General features: G+C 51.2%; 4 protein-coding genes across 4 annotated transcripts; 2 read left to right on the forward strand and 2 right to left on the reverse strand.

The window, feature by feature from the left end:
• Positions 1–2,783: 2,783 nt before the first annotated feature.
• On the reverse strand, positions 2,784–4,517 carry TrAFT101_002566 (uncharacterized protein; the record flags this gene model as incomplete). The annotated part of the gene is made up of 5 exons (XM_024906061.2): positions 2,784–3,036; positions 3,096–3,401; positions 3,482–3,599; positions 3,675–3,802; positions 3,862–4,517. The coding sequence occupies 5 exons, from the start codon at positions 4,515–4,517 to the stop codon at positions 2,784–2,786; spliced, it is 1,461 nt and encodes a 486-aa protein (XP_024763681.2).
• A 1,827-nt stretch (positions 4,518–6,344) lies between these two features.
• Positions 6,345–7,051, reverse strand: TrAFT101_002567 (uncharacterized protein). The gene has a single exon (XM_024907595.2). The coding sequence runs from the start codon at positions 6,965–6,967 to the stop codon at positions 6,572–6,574; it is 396 nt and encodes a 131-aa protein (XP_024763682.1). The 5' UTR covers positions 6,968–7,051; the 3' UTR covers positions 6,345–6,571.
• A 2,702-nt stretch (positions 7,052–9,753) lies between these two features.
• TrAFT101_002568 (uncharacterized protein) lies at positions 9,754–13,742 on the forward strand. Its single transcript, XM_024903421.2, has 2 exons — positions 9,754–12,518; positions 12,590–13,742. The coding sequence occupies exons 1-2, from the start codon at positions 10,154–10,156 to the stop codon at positions 12,688–12,690; spliced, it is 2,466 nt and encodes an 821-aa protein (XP_024763683.1). The 5' UTR covers positions 9,754–10,153; the 3' UTR covers positions 12,691–13,742.
• Positions 13,743–14,547: 805 nt separating this feature from the next.
• On the forward strand, positions 14,548–15,013 carry TrAFT101_002569 (uncharacterized protein; the record flags this gene model as incomplete). Its single annotated transcript, XM_066126646.1, has 2 exons — positions 14,548–14,623; positions 14,889–15,013. The coding sequence occupies 2 exons, from the start codon at positions 14,548–14,550 to the stop codon at positions 15,011–15,013; spliced, it is 201 nt and encodes a 66-aa protein (XP_065982750.1).
• Positions 15,014–15,110: the final 97 nt, after the last annotated feature.

The following is a 15,110-nucleotide window of genomic DNA, read 5'->3' on the forward strand; positions in this document are numbered from 1 at the left end:
CACTCGATGGAGGACTCGCCATCTCTGAAGCGGTGACGCTATTGTTCTGGACGCTCTGAGCCGTCATATTGCTTCTCATTAGCCTGGCCATTGCGTCCACTGCGCTTCGACATGGTTAATTGGATGCAGCTGCACACGCCTCGCGCAAACCGGCCACGCTTCGTGGATAGCGAGACGACATGACAGAGGCAAGGTTGCACGTTGTTTAGGTCAAGAAACAGTTTTTACATTCCAGCGATCTTGCCAGGTACACAATACTTGGCCCATACCTTCTACGTCAAAAAGCCCCCCCCCCCCCCCCCCCCCCCCCGGAAGCAGGGCTAGCTCCTGCCCTCTGGGAGCAATCGCCGGACCTGGCCTATCGGAAACCAGACAGCAAGGTACCTAATACCTGTACTAGGCGAATGAGCCATTAACACGGCCTCACGCCACTCGCTGCAGCCTCGCAAGTACTTGTGTACTACGACTGTAGCAGTATAGACGACAGCTGGGTCTTTGGCACCATGTAGCGCAACGTATGCCTTGACACCTCCAAGGACATCAGACTCCAACGCATGCCGGCGGGCGCCAGGCTCATAAAGGACGCTGCACTTTTCAACAGGCCTGGGGGCCATAAGCGCCCTTCCAGACGTGCGTTTTGTGTAACCCCCTATGCAGTGCGTGCCCATCAGGCCGGGCAATCGTGGGAGAAGGTCCCTGCAGCGCCAGACCAAAGGCGGGAAATAAGATGAAGGGGGAGAAAGTCTCAAGAGACGCTCTGTGGCAAAGAGGAGGAAAAAAAAAACTTCTGCGATCCACATCATGCAGCTGCCCACTCATGAGTTTTATCCAATCCCGGTCCCTCGGTGGCGGGCGAACGATGGGATGTGTGTAAGCCTTCCACCTGAATGGATGGTTGCAATTCGTCGGTAGAGGTCGAGAGCACATATTCGCGTACTCTGTAGGCAGATCAGATACGGAAAAGACGTCCTTGTACCTGCGGGATGAGAGAAACCAGTTTCCAATTCTCTATATCATACCAGCAAGTTCAAGGCGTTGCGGCGATCTTGCTCATAACTGTCCTTTCTTTGGCCACTGCCTTAGGGCAGAGAAAAAGAGAGAGATAAACTGCATCCCCCTCTTCTCACTCTCTGACTCGTCATGCATACAACAAGGTAATTCAACCTCTCTATGCAGTTGTAAGAGAGTCAATTTGTGCAAGTGTACGGAACAAAGCAGGCTGTCTGTCCATGTAAGGCGGCCGCATGATATGCGGCCCTATAAGCGGAGGGGGCGTGTGCGTCAGGGCTGTGCCATTTTGCGAAAGAAGAAGAGGAAAATCATTCATTAACTCCTCTTACATTAAAAAAAAAAAGTGCATATGTACGGCGTAATGATTGATGATCAAAGGCGACGTTTCCTGAAGCATTGAATCCTCTCGGGGCTCAAGGTAACGCCGCAGCAGCCGATGGATTTAGCCCATGTTTCATGAATGAATTCTCTGTTTTCTATTGATTCATAAGATAGAACTGTAAGAGTAAGTTGTGGCTTCAGTCTAGTAAAGGGATTGTTTATTACGAAGGACTTTTATTGGAGATGGCGACTCTTGGTGTTGTGAGGAGGAGAGGTACAACACTCATACAGACTGCTGGCGGACACATCCGGTGGCATGTATTACAAGTACGTATCGCGCATCCATTAAACGAGAATCTATTCCAAAAACATCAGCTCTCGATAGCAGTAACCCACCCTTGACCCAGCGATGATGTGCAGGCCCAGCGAATGCGGTGTGGTGCCCCTCCCATGAGCTTTCACCCGAGACATGCTTCAACTAGTGCTCTCCAGAATCTGTACGCGGCAAGAGGCACACAGGTAGTATTGGGATGACATCCACGTATGCGACAAAAGGAAGGACAGTTACCTCAGTGCTGTGTAATCTTCACAATATACTTGGTATGAGCGAAACAGCGTCTGAGTGCGTTGCACAGGTGCAGTAAAAGATAGAGCTTGCTTCCCTCACAGCAGCTCAGCGACTTGGCATTATGTTGGCGGATGAAGTTGTGTGGGGAATTGGACTAGGTAGTACGGAGTACTCCGTACATGCAATGCAGGGCCATCCCAACAAGGAGCCTTCCACCGTATTCCGTGCTTCTTTCGGCATAACCACCCCTAGGCAGCCTGCTTCGCGAAGGAATAAGCCCGAGCTACAGCATTCAAATGCCAACTTTGTCACTTTTCACGTGTGCGGGAAGATCGTGGTTCCTTCCATTTGAAGCGAGTTGCTGTGATGATAGCCACAAATGGCTTGTTGATATGCTCTAAACGACTTGATGTACATTGCTTTCTTGTTTAGAATCCTGGCAGCTGGTGAGCTGTCAACGCGAAAAAACCAGCCAAGCGGTGGCGGACTCCATCGTTCTTCGGCCAAGTGGTCGGATCGGCCATGAAAACCTTGCCTACAGTCCCGTCCATGGGAGGATCGGATAGTACTACTGCCGCTGCTAGGTACTATCGGCGGCATTGCTAGACCCGCTCTTTTGCCATCTCAAAGCGTCTCGACGTCTATCGATGAAAGATCGCAGACAGCGCCTATCTACCCCCCGGGGTACACGTGATCATAGTGAAAGGTTGAACCCGTATCATTGTGCGCAACGATTCTCCCTTTTCTCTGTGCTAGCCGATGGAGGATAAATCACTGGGCAAGCAACCGGTTAGTGCTTTTGCTTTACTCCGCTAGAAGGGATAAGCACTGCATGGAACCTAATGGCCACTTCTAACGGGAGACATTGGCTGCCTGTTCGCAGTTAGAAACCCTCTTTCGACGAGAAGTAACTTCGAATCGCGTCAACTCTATGCTGGGGGATTGCATAGACGGGATGAATCGTTCCGATCCGGTCATCCTCATCAAATATTTGCTCTCCCTTTGTATGAGGCAGCACCTCCCAAAGGTCGTCTCCGAGAAGGGTCTCATCGGCTCGAGAGGCAACTAAACGCCACTTGTTCTGTGCGGAGCTGAGACCAGATAGAACGTAACAAGTGTGGTACGCGTCGGAATACCTATGAAACAGCATTAGCACGATTGCTCTGCAGATTTGGTCCTGATTGAGAGCACCCACTTGCTGGGCTTGTCCCTCATGCCACCCCTCTTAGACATGTCTTGACAACAGCAGAGGATGTAACGAATCAACCCATTTCGGCTGAACAAGCTGTCGTCTACATCTGTGTCTTCCAACGGGCGACCTGCAGGGCCAGCTGTCGGCCCCTCAGGCCCGCTCAGACTGGCCTCAATCAGGGGCCAACACCCACCAACCCAGTGGCTATAACAGCCATCGACAAGCTTGTTCGTGCGGCCTGAAAAGCCACCTTCTGGAGCATACTGGCGAGATGAGAGCCAAGAGATAAGTCGTGGTACATCCATGTACCTATCATGCCAGGAAAAGAGTCAGAATGCAAAGCTCCCATGGCGCCGCGCCAATGGACGATACCCTAGATTGAGACTTACCGTCTAATGCTTCGGTGTGGGGAATCAATAATTGAGAGGCATCCTAGAGCGCAGAAGGCATATGCGCCATGCGCCTCGACCCCGTGGTTGGCTGACACGCCTCCCTCGTACGTTTGGCCTGAATTTTCCGTTTAGCAGAGTGGCAATTTAGACATCAAGGCCGGAATACATTAAGGAAAAAGGGACAACTTACACAGCCGCACCCATTCACCCAGGCCACTCAGGAGACTTGTGTGGCCGGCAGCATATGCAGGAGAGTCGGATGATAAATCCAAGGGCAAGTTGAGCAGAGAAATCACAACGGATGCACAGTAGGCCCCCCTAAGTGAGACATTAGTCAAGGTACGGTACCACGACGTGGACGACGATCAGAGACATACCTCACATCTTCTTCGCCTCCGACAGCCATCTGGAACCCACCATCTTCCTGCTTGAGCTGGCACAACCACTTCCACATGCTTCTCCTGTCGACCACTTCGAATGCCTCGTCTCCGCCAACCAATGCTAGCGAGAGAACGATCGCATAGGTGGTGGCAAGATGCGATGACTGGCCAAAACCCCCTCCAAACCCGCCCGTTTTATTTTGTATAGGGCGCACTGTCTCAATAAGCCTGGCGCGATAAGGCTCGAGGTCCTCACCGAGGAGAGACAGGGCATTCAGGCACCAATAGAATATCCACGGCCTGCTGGGATCCGCTCCAACGTACATGCTCGGTAACACTCCTAGCTGCTTTTTCACGAACCTGACATGTCGCTCCTTGTCCAGACGAGGGATGCCATGGGCGTTGAGCTGGCTGTGTTCTTTGCCAGTTAAGAAGGGCAGAACCTCATCGACCGTGTCATCCTGGACGTTGGACGAGTCCGTCTCCAGCGCATCGCGAATCATAGGAGGAAACATGAAGAGGCTTGGGATGGATGCGCCTTGCTGTGCGCCAGGAGCCGCCGGGCCTGCCTGTTGTTGCTGTTGTTGTTCCACGCTTGCAGCCATTTTTCTCAGTTGATGCTTGAAGATTACTCGAGAGCGTCGAGATTTCATGTTGTGGACTCAGAGACTTGTCATCCCTTTTAGCCACGAGAGCATATGCCAACCCCGCTCATCTTCCCACCTTGCTGGCGCTGTGAGCTATTAACAAACAAACAAACAGCTTAACCTAATGTCAGGCCGTAACAGAACAATAGAAGCTGGAAGTTGTGGCGGCAGTATTGTTCCCGGCAATATCCCGGCTATCAATTTTAGTGCTCCGTTCCCCCTCAACGCCCACTCTCTAGTCCTGTATCAGCATGGAACATCAGTAAAACCGTATAAATCTTGCTAGGTGCAGATATTCAAGAGGAATTCCAGATCTTTTGGAAAAACAATCGTAGCAGTAATACTGTTGAGGGTCACTGAAAGAAGCCAAGTATCAATATATGCAGACCTGTCAGTTGCGCCATGATCACTGTCACTAACAAGTCCTCAGATTGTCTAGTTCGAAAAGACCAACTTTACACGCCGCGTGGCTTCTTGTTTTCAAGTCTATTATTAGTGACGGTTTTTGAATAGCAATTGAATGAAATTGTGCTTGAGTTGTTTTACATACAACTTCAAGCTAGCCTCGTGTCTTCACCACCTAAAGCGTCTCTTTTCAACAGACTGAGTGATTCAGCATAATTTCTAGGGATATTCTATCAGGTTGCAGCACTTCCTTGTTCACTTTATTCTAAGACAAGTGTCGGCAAATGTCTCTGTTTCAAATAGTGACGCTATTATCCTTGAGCCGATACTGGGGGTGAAACGACCGCCCTATTGGGCCTGTGCTGTTTTCTTGGCTCGGTGACAGCCAAATTCCTGACGATTACAAGGATGATTTTATGCCTTGCTACACCAAGAAGTTGACAACTAGGGCTTGGCTATTGATAGCTAGACAATTGTGAAACTAGAGTGATTATGATAGCCACTCCTTGTTGTTATTCATCGGCAGCCACCACTAAACGAACGATGCAAGATTCCAACTTTGTGCCGATGACACTCAACCGCAAATACATACCTTCATGAGATGAAACCTTGTCAGTCAGCCCATCTTTAGCCGACGAGCTGATTACCATCTCGCCACATTTAAGGCAGCATAAATCGTGAACTCGGATGTATCCGGATTACTATTTTATTCTACTGTGTATGATGAGATAATGAAGTAGGTTGCTTTGCCGAGTCGCACGATAATACTGCTACCACTCGCTTGGAAGACGGGATGGCCGCCCGCCTCGAGTCATGGCATTTTGCGGAGCTTTCTTTGTGCCGGCTAAATCTCGAGAATTATTTTCAATGCCAAAGAATAGGCAAATGGTTGCTCAGGAGATGATGTGTCCGGCGAGGGAGGATTCACATATTTTTTTTTTTTTGCGCCAGCATTTGACCCTAGAACACATCATGCAAGCTTAAAAAGGCAAAATGTAGGGGCTTGGCAGATGGCATTGACGTTTTGTTTCCAGGCAGTAAAGCTTATGAGAACGTCATGGGTCGAACAAGAAACCGAAATCAGAATTGGATACTCCGATTGCAATGGCATGTCCATTGGCTTAGGGAGCTGACACGCAACAAGGACCCCTGTTAAAGAAAATCTTCACTTTATAGTCTAATACCTGCTTCCAGCTCGGATACGACAGGAAACGGTCTCTTTACTAATACTGTAACATGTCAATGCGGGTAAACGAGCTTGATTGGATAGAATCAGCCGAGCATCTTTGTTTTATTGGTGACGATGCTGTATGTTGGGCTGAGAGGACTACTTCTTACTATTATTGGTACTGTACTGATTATAATACTACTGTATCACGAGCCGCCAGACCACTGCCATCGGCTATGCAGCACGCCCTCGGCTCGGAGCGGGCATCTTCTTCGCCTTCTTCTTCTCTTCCGCCCAGATCTACAAAGTGGGTAATGTGATCTTTTGTCTCAGACAGGCGAGGGCAGAATGCAACATCAGCAGGCCAAAAAAGCCTGAGGCGGGGTTAGGCTGGGACACGTTCACTGCCTCTCAAGCAAGACCGTTTGCCTGTTGGGTCGTTTATTAGCAGCATCACTGCGTCCGGCTCAGGCATTTCTGCTCAATGTCAAGGGCGAAGATGGTGCGTGGCGCTCTGACCCTCTAGACTTTGATTCTCGGGTGGCTGGCGATGGGTCTCCTGGGGGGGCCTTGCTCTTGCTAGCATAGCATCGCCAGGATTCAGAAAATAGATCGTGCGGTTCAGTCTGGCCAAACTGAGCGTGTTTGAAAAAGCGCTGCAGCTAAGAGGAAAGAGGCAGGGCAAACGACCATCGTGCAATGCCGTGGCAGGGGACCCGCGGCGGTTGGGCAGCGGAGCATTGGCGGCAGTTCCGTGGCGAGGGAGAGGAGCAAGGAATCTGTTGGCAAAGTCAGGCGAGAATTGACAAGCAGCAAAGTAGCTGTTCTTCCGGAGCCATGAGAGCGCATGATTGACTGCTACGGTACCACTATAGAACAGCATCCTCTCTCATCTGGGGTGCCCGCACTATCGGCAACGGCGTCACGGAGTGTTAAATCTTGTCGGTTAGCGGACCCAGAAGCTCCAGCTCCAGCTTAGATGGTGCTGAGGCTAACAGATGGCAGCTGTTCATCGCTCAGCAAATCAAGGATATTTTAAGTTAGTAGCAATACGAGGCAAATGGGTGGCGTCTGCGCTCATCACCTGCTCCGTACGTATCGTGATGATGGAGGCTTATTGAGACGATGCTGGCCGGATCTGCTTGCCTCGACTCGACTCGGCCATCACCGAGGTAAGCAAACCGGCAATTTTTTTTTTCTCCATTGGCAGCACTCTGCATATGCTCGGTGGAATAAGCCTGCTGCCTGTATATCGTCAAGCTATGAGACGACGGGGAGGACGGTATCTATCCGAAGGCGAATACACCAATACCACCTTACCTTTTAAATCCCGAGTGTCTACTCTTGTGCAATGCCCACCAGATGGTTAACCTGATGCAGCAACAGAGATCCAGCACATGGGACACCCGCATGCATATCTTAATGATGATCGATCGCAAAAGTATAGGTGAAGACCGATCTAGCTGTATTCCGCCTGGGCGCACATCATTCCTGCAAGCCTCGTCGTAGGAGGCACCTGTATGTCTCGGGTTCACTTTGCTCCCAGCCCGAGCATTGTTGACTTACCTTGGACGGGCATGGGACGCGAACCTGAGGCTGGGAAGAGCAAATGGATTGGGCTGGATGTCTTCTGTGCCCAGGATTGTGCATGGGACAGTATGACAGGGCCGATGTCTCAGCACAAACGCACAAGCAGCATACCGGATTGCCGTGCTTTGCAGAGTCGATTCAATCATAATGATGCCTAACTGAGGCTGTACTGTTAAAAGCCAAAAGGCATGAAAAACATCCGGAAAGTGCTTGTAGGAGCAGTCCAACACATCCAGCCACTACTACCCCAAAGCTACAGGCACAGATTGAAAACCCCAGGTTATTGGCGGATTCCCTGGCAGAACGGCCATGGTCGGTGATAAGGGTTTAGCTGGAATCTTAGCTGCTGCTGTGTGCACGCCACAAAATGACAGCGCATCGCTCCTTTGCCGTCCAGGCAATGCATCAGCGGCGGGCAGCCAACGAGTAACATGCTGGCATGTGTATACGAGGGGATCCCGGGACTCTGGGGACGAACGGGGCAGTCACCAGGATAGCAGGCCACCGTCTTGATAGAGGGAGGGGCGCTGGTTCTTGATTTCTCAGGCTCAAGTTGGAGTTGATTCATGGCAGCCAGAGACGATTGGATTTCCGTGCACCAGAATGTTAGTATCATGGGCGCGTATACTGCAGACTTACACGTTGGGGGACTGCCCTGTTTGGAAATCTGAACGAATCTGCTACGAAGCCCAGCGACGCCGTTTCGTACCCACTTGTTTTGCCTTTCCCTTGTTTTTTTTTCGCATTTTTTTTTTTCTCTTGGTCTTCCGATAGACCCTTGCTGCGATGGGACCTTGACAAGGGAGTGCTTGGTGGAGAGGATACCAGGGCTGATGTGGCCTGCGCGAATCGTGTAGTACTTACTGTAGCTTGACTACGGGGCAGCATTAAGGTAGTACTAGCAGTAGCATACGATGATGTGCTGTATGTACAGATGGTAGGTCTGAAGTAGCAGCCGCATGCGCAAGCACGTATCGTACGGAGCCAGTATGAGGCGTTTATTCGTATTTGGTGACAGACGTGGCAGCCCAGATCTGGCAGACGCAGGAAAGGCAAGGCCGTCCGGGATGAAACGCCACTGGATGACGGCATTGGCACACTGTTGGAGAGTCATGATGCCGGACTTCGCTCCGTTACTGCGCAGCCAAAACGATGCTACTGCGGCGCTTCTGCTGGCGATGGTTTCGCTGCGATGGGCGTTCTCGCGTCAATAGTAACACTGCTAGTCAGTTTGGCCAAGGGGACGGGATCTCCGCTAGATTAGGTTAGCCTAGCAGAGCTGCACGCTGGAGGCACTAATCAGGCATTGAGGTTTCTGGTACAGTAGGCGAGCAGTGGTGAGCACATGCCCGCACCCATTTGCCTGTGCAAGTTTAGCATTGGCAGCAGCGTGTAAACGCCTGCAAGCATCGCGGCCTTGCCCTGGTCGACGATAAGTGCAGAGCAGAGCAGAGCAGTGCCCGCTTGCTAGCAAGGTATATCGATAGCACTACCAGCCTAGCAGCGCTCCGTATACATGCAAGTATGCATGTACTTCGCACCACTCTGCTAGTTTACTGCAGCAATACTGGACCCTTCGAAATGGAATCCATCCTCCTGCTCACCCGCGCGGCGTGGCTTCTCTGCCCCGATGCTGCCCCTCTCTGCCGATACGTGCAAGTAGGTGCAGTACTGTGCTGGGTGAGGGGCCCTGCCAGCAACGCACAGTGCCAGCTCGGCTACGTCGCAGTGGAATGTGGGTGAAACTGGTGGCGCCATTTGCCAGCTCGTCAAGTCATACTGTCCTCCTGGGCCGGCGACACAGTGCATTGTTGACTCCGATTGGGCGCTGCCATGGCGCCCTGTACTCGCCGTGGCCCTTCTGTGCCCCTCTGTGGCTCCCTGTGGCCCTCGCTGTGGCCCTCGCTGGATCGCCGGCCGGCAGCTCCACCGGCCTGCAGCTGCAGATGTGCCTTGGCGCCGCCCATTGGCTGGCGGCACCAGCTCACCGCCTCTTTGGACCCCCGCTCGCGATGCCTCCAAATCATGCCCACCCGCCGACCACCCACAAACTCTCAATGCTGCTCCAACCTCGCGCGCTCTGCTCTCTGCTCTGCTCTCCTCCCATCCACGGCGAACCGCTATTAGCAACCAACCAACCGACCAACCGGCTGGCTGGCAGTGCAGTGCAGTCAGTATACAGTGCAGTCCAGCGCAGTTCCGACTCCTCTAGGCACCCAGAAAAGCGTCCCGGCGCGCCGTCCAGCTGGCCTGCAGCAAACCGTTTCCTCCTTCAACCCCGGACGCTGCCCTTCTCCTCTTCCCTTTTCCAACTCGCCCTCCCCGCCGTAATCCCGATCATCCCTCAGACGCCTCCGAGTACTGCTGGCCTCTGACGAACACCACGAAAGAGCGGTGTCATCGGCTCAGCTTCATACAATACGGCCTTTGCTCGCATCCAGGCATATCGCTTGATTGTTCTTCTCTTCTCTCCCCCAGAATGACCCTCGACTTCAATGTCAACGGCGGGGGCGATGCCTTACTCGATTTGACCTTTGAACAGCAACAGCGGGACCGGGCAGCTGCCTACACCTATTCTACAACCACCACAGCTCACTCGAGTCCAGGGCCATCATCTCATCTCGTCGCGGCAATAGGCTCCTGGCCGCTACCCGTCGACATGAACGCCGGCAGCGCCATCAACTCTCCCCAGGGAGCTCGAGGCAGCTCTCCGGAGGAATATCACCCAAACTCGCCTCTCTCGCACATATCCAGCCCTCACAGCCACCCTTCGCCGGTCCAGCACTCGCCTTACCAGCAAGCGACGAACCCTCTGACCGACTGGGCTCTTCACCACCACCAGCAACAGGCTGCTCAGCACCACCAGGCTTTGGCCGGCCATGACATGTCACACTATATCCAGGAATCCACGCTGGTGAATTACAATGCGTACCCGAGCTACCAGCCAAATCCTATCGACTACCTACCGCCGACCACACAGGCTGCCATGCAGACCCATTTGCTAGAATCACCGTTTAGCTCGATGCCTCCTCTGGATGATACCGCACACGCAATGCACTGGGGAGGCGCAGGGATGGGAAATTGGCAGGACTTTCAAAACACTCTGCAGCTAGACGGATTGCAGACTGTTGGCAGCAATTCCCCCACCGGAACCTATCTTGAGGTTCTTTCACTGCCATCCTCCTCCTCTGGCGATGGATGGGCAGTGGTAGACTGGGGAAATCCTGGTCATGAGCTGTTTCAACCTACTCCGAGTGCTGCCATCTTCAACCCATCGCAGACCCTGCACTTGAGAACCAACTCTGGTTCTTCTGACGGTGGCCACTCGAATGAACTGAGCAACTTTGAGGAAGTCCAGTCTTTCCCCTCACCCTACTCAGCAGATTCCGATGGCCACACCGACCATCGAAATTGCTATTCTGCTGATGGCCATCATCATGGCCATGACGGCCACCACCACCACCATCACCACCACCACAGCCCTGTGGCGGCAGTTGCCCCAGTTCCCATCAAGGCCGAGGCTTCCGTCCGTCATAGCCCTGGCAGTGGAGCAGGCTCAGTGTCTCCCTCTTCATCTAGCACAACTTCAAGGAGGAGCACGGGTATTCGCAAGAGCCCAATTGCCAAAGCTCCCAAGCCAGTTGTTAGACGTATTTCCAACGGAAAGAAAGACGGAAATACCGAGAAGAAGGTGGGCCGCAGAAAGGGTCCTCTTTTGCCAGAGCAGCGAAAGCAAGCCAGCGAGATAAGAAAGCTGCGCGCTTGCCTGCGATGCAAATTCCTTAAGAAGACTTGCGATAAGGGAGAGCCTTGTGCTGGATGCCAGCCGTCTCACGCTCGCCTCTGGCAGGTTCCCTGCACGCGAATTGACATCAAGGACATTGGTTACTTCATGAAGGACTGGAAGGCTGACTATGAGAGGCACATGGACCGTGGAGTGTCTGTCTACAATGTCAAGGGCTTTGCTCAAAAGGAAACCCTCATGTGGATCACCCACGGCTACGGCTTTGCCCTGCCCGTCATGGTTCGCGAGGTCTTCGTTGCTGATGACAGCTGCTTCTCCGTTGAGTGGGTCGAGTCGTATGTCGCTACTAACGACACGATCGACTTTGAGACCCGCACCGAGAAGCTCGACGTCGGTGCCGAGGGAATCCGCCTTGATGCTCTTTCTGAGTACCTGGACAAGCACATTGAAGGTCCCTTTGAAGACTTCATTGATGACCACTTTGAGGGCACTCCCTTCATCACTGAGATCCTCAAGACTGCCCACCGCTACTACGTCAAGGAGAAGATGCCCGTCATCCGAAAGGCCCTTAAGTTGGTCCTTGCCTACAACTTGACTATGCACATCACCATGGTTGAGAGCCAGGGATCTGAGATGCCCCTTGACGGCCAGATCGACGACGAGGACTCCAAGTACTACGGCCGTACCGTTGCGCCTGTCATGATCAACTTCCAGATTAAGTGTGCCCTGGCTGACATGTGGCGCGAGCTCCAGAGGGACATCCTGGAAGAGCTCTCTGCCTTGTACTCTGGTGTCTACAGCGGCGAGAAGATGAAGAACTGGCCTACCATCTTCCTCTTGGCCTCCATCCTCCTCGCCGTGTGGGAAGAGATGCAGTTCGACTGCCACTACCGCGTCCCTGACCCTGTGGCGGTGAACAAGTTCTGCAACGACATGGAAACCACCCCTGTTGGCGTTATTGTGGGTCTCTTCCACGCCATCTCTCAGAAGCTTCCCGCCTTCACCGACTGGGACACCCGTCAGCACGGCCACCTGCTTCACAACAATGTTGCGGTCTGTGATGCCATGACCGAAGTACGACAGCATGTCATCAAGCATGGTAAGTTTGCGTACATCTGCGCACCACCAAACACACCACTAGGGTGGAACTATGCTAACCGTTTTCTGCAGAGGCCTACCTGCGAACCCGAAGAGAGGCCAAGTTTGATCGCTATGACTTCGATTCGCTTTCAAACAAGTTCCTGTCAAAGCTTGTTATTCGGGCTAACTAAACCAGTAGAGCGGCTCTTTTCTAATCTGTTTCTTTTTTGGCTTCCTATTTTCTTTTTCTTTTTTTATTGTAATGGGGCCGGTTCAGCTAGGTGGGCTAGCTATCATCAATTTCTTCACGACTTTCCTTTACATGATTTTTATACGGTCATTCAGCGACGGCGTTGTGATAAAGATTCTCTCTGCATAAATCTTTGAGAACGACTTATGAGCTCGCGATCTACTTCACCTTAGCGTTTCTATTCTCTTCATAGGTTGACCGCCGCCATGCACCACGACGTTATTGCGGAATGTCTTACGAGCCTGATATGACTTTCTTCCACGAATGTATGACTTGAAGAAGAAGACCTCTCTTTTCATCCTATCTACACATCTCTCCCCCCAACTATATCTATCTTTTGGCTTTTGGTTTTGTTTTTCTATCTTGGGCAGCTCAACTACACTTATTTTTTATTGCGGGGATTTGCGATTTGATTTTTGTTTGCTTTTGAAACGGAGAGACGGAAACTCTCAATTTATGTTCGTTATGGGATCACAATGTTGCACGATGTGGTATTATGGAATTTACAGACGGAGAGTGGTTATGCAGCATAGAGCGAACATGCATGGTATTAGGCGCCTTGGGCTACGGCTTTCCGACCTGGCCTTGGATGGAGTGGGATGATTTGACACATGGTGCCTTGACCAGTTAGGCAGTTGGGTGCGATGGCTGGGCATGCCACGAATAAAAAAAGCTTTGACTTATTTGCTAATGGAAGCGACTTGTTTCTCTGAATGCTGCCTATTTTTCGGATTTGTGATGCTTATATAATAGTTTAGAAATAATCTCACGGCCTCACTTATATGACGGCGGGGGGAATTACTATAGCTTAGAAATACAGGTCTTTAGTAGCTGATGATAGAGTGCAAGAAGATGCTGTGCACGTCGCCCTTAGCTTAGGAGAAACATCCAACACTGCTAGTCACAGGAAACTACTTGGAGATGGCGATGACAGTCTGTCTGAGCGATGCCATCGTGAAAGAGTGCCGTAGAGGCTATTTTGGTCATTAATTGCTAGCAATATATGCCACTTCGTTGACTCTCCTTGTAAGACCCAAGAACCAAAGACGTTTTATCAGGTCTTGCACGTCTTTGTTCTCTCTTCTTATCCCATCATCTATCGGATTACTGAATTTCAGCGCCTACAGAGCCCCTCTTCCGATGTTTTTCTAACACACGATCAAGTGCAAAACGAAACATTAAAGATGGACGTCTATGCTGGTATATAGTAGGCAGTAGTTTGACTTACAGCCCTTTCCAGTGCCACGGGACACTCGGACAACCTAGACAATATGGGGGGTAAGTTGCGTAATATTGCCATCACTCACCCGTCTGGTAGGTATTTTGGACAGTTTTTTTTTTTTTTTTTTGAGGCAATTTTCTCTCCCATCTAAGCTGACTCTGCTGACAGCGTCCAGACTATTTGTTCTTGTCAGAGGTCAACTAAGACTAAGACGTAGATGATGCACACACAATCTGGATAAAAGCCAAGACCCTAGCATCGTGGCGAGACACACTGGCTGACCAATTGCTTCGGTGCTTTGGATTGTTGATGATGTGCAGATTTTGTATCTATGTATGTACTATGTAATGAGAGCGGGGTGATAAGCAGTATGCTCGTACCAAAGAGTGTGTAACTGAACTGACTTGCAGATAATATGAAAACAGCAACTGATTACTTGAGCGATACTTTTGTGTTGAGAAAATCCTTCCACAGAGAGTGGTGTAAGTGTGTAACCAAACGCAGATTATCCTACTTTAAATGTGATGCCTTGATAATGCTCGTATGTGCCGGTGATAAGGGCCAACAACAGCCTTCATGTTGGCCAACCAGATGATTTCCGACTTCAGCCAGAAGGCCAGTTGGGTTGCGCAAATCCCATTGAATAGGTTGTGTAATCCAACTTCTGCCCATTGCCAGGCGCCATTTCTTTGCACGGAGTACATGCTCTCTATCCAAGAGCTTATGTGGTGTGGAAACTATTTCACTCAATGGAACATCAAAATCCTTCCATTATGCATCCCATTATGATGCTCCCCCCCTCCCCTCCAATAAAACCAAAAAGGAAAAAAAAAAAAAAAAAAAAAAAAAAAAGAGAAGGGAAAAAAAAAGATGGCTGCCCAGCATGCCCGAAATGGGGGCTTCATGTTAAAAAAAAGTTCTGGGCTCATTATATGACGTCGCTTGGGCCGGCTTGCGATACCGGCCCGCATCCGAAGAAGGCGGCACGCCCCGCGCAGTCCCCGTCGATGGTGTGGGATTCTATACTTCGTACTGTAGTTGATACAGTGTAGAAAAAAGTGCCGTAAAACTCGTGGACGTTATTGGTTGCTGAGAAAGGAACCAGCTGAACCTCCCAAGATGGCAAGATGGTTGCGAGT

This window comes from Trichoderma asperellum, chromosome 2, assembly GCF_020647865.1.
Source record: "Trichoderma asperellum chromosome 2, complete sequence".
NCBI classification, from domain to species: Eukaryota; Fungi; Ascomycota; class Sordariomycetes; order Hypocreales; family Hypocreaceae; genus Trichoderma; species Trichoderma asperellum.

Coding starts and splice junctions, on each gene's coding strand:
- TrAFT101_002567 (XM_024907595.2), bottom strand. CDS start 6,967: ATGCTGTTCTATAGTGGTACCGTAGCAGTCAATCATGCGCTCTCATGG.
- TrAFT101_002568 (XM_024903421.2), top strand. CDS start 10,154: ATGACCCTCGACTTCAATGTCAACGGCGGGGGCGATGCCTTACTCGAT. Junction 12,519..12,589: donor ACAGCATGTCATCAAGCATG/GTAAGTTTGCGT, acceptor CGTTTTCTGCAG/AGGCCTACCTGCGAACCCGA.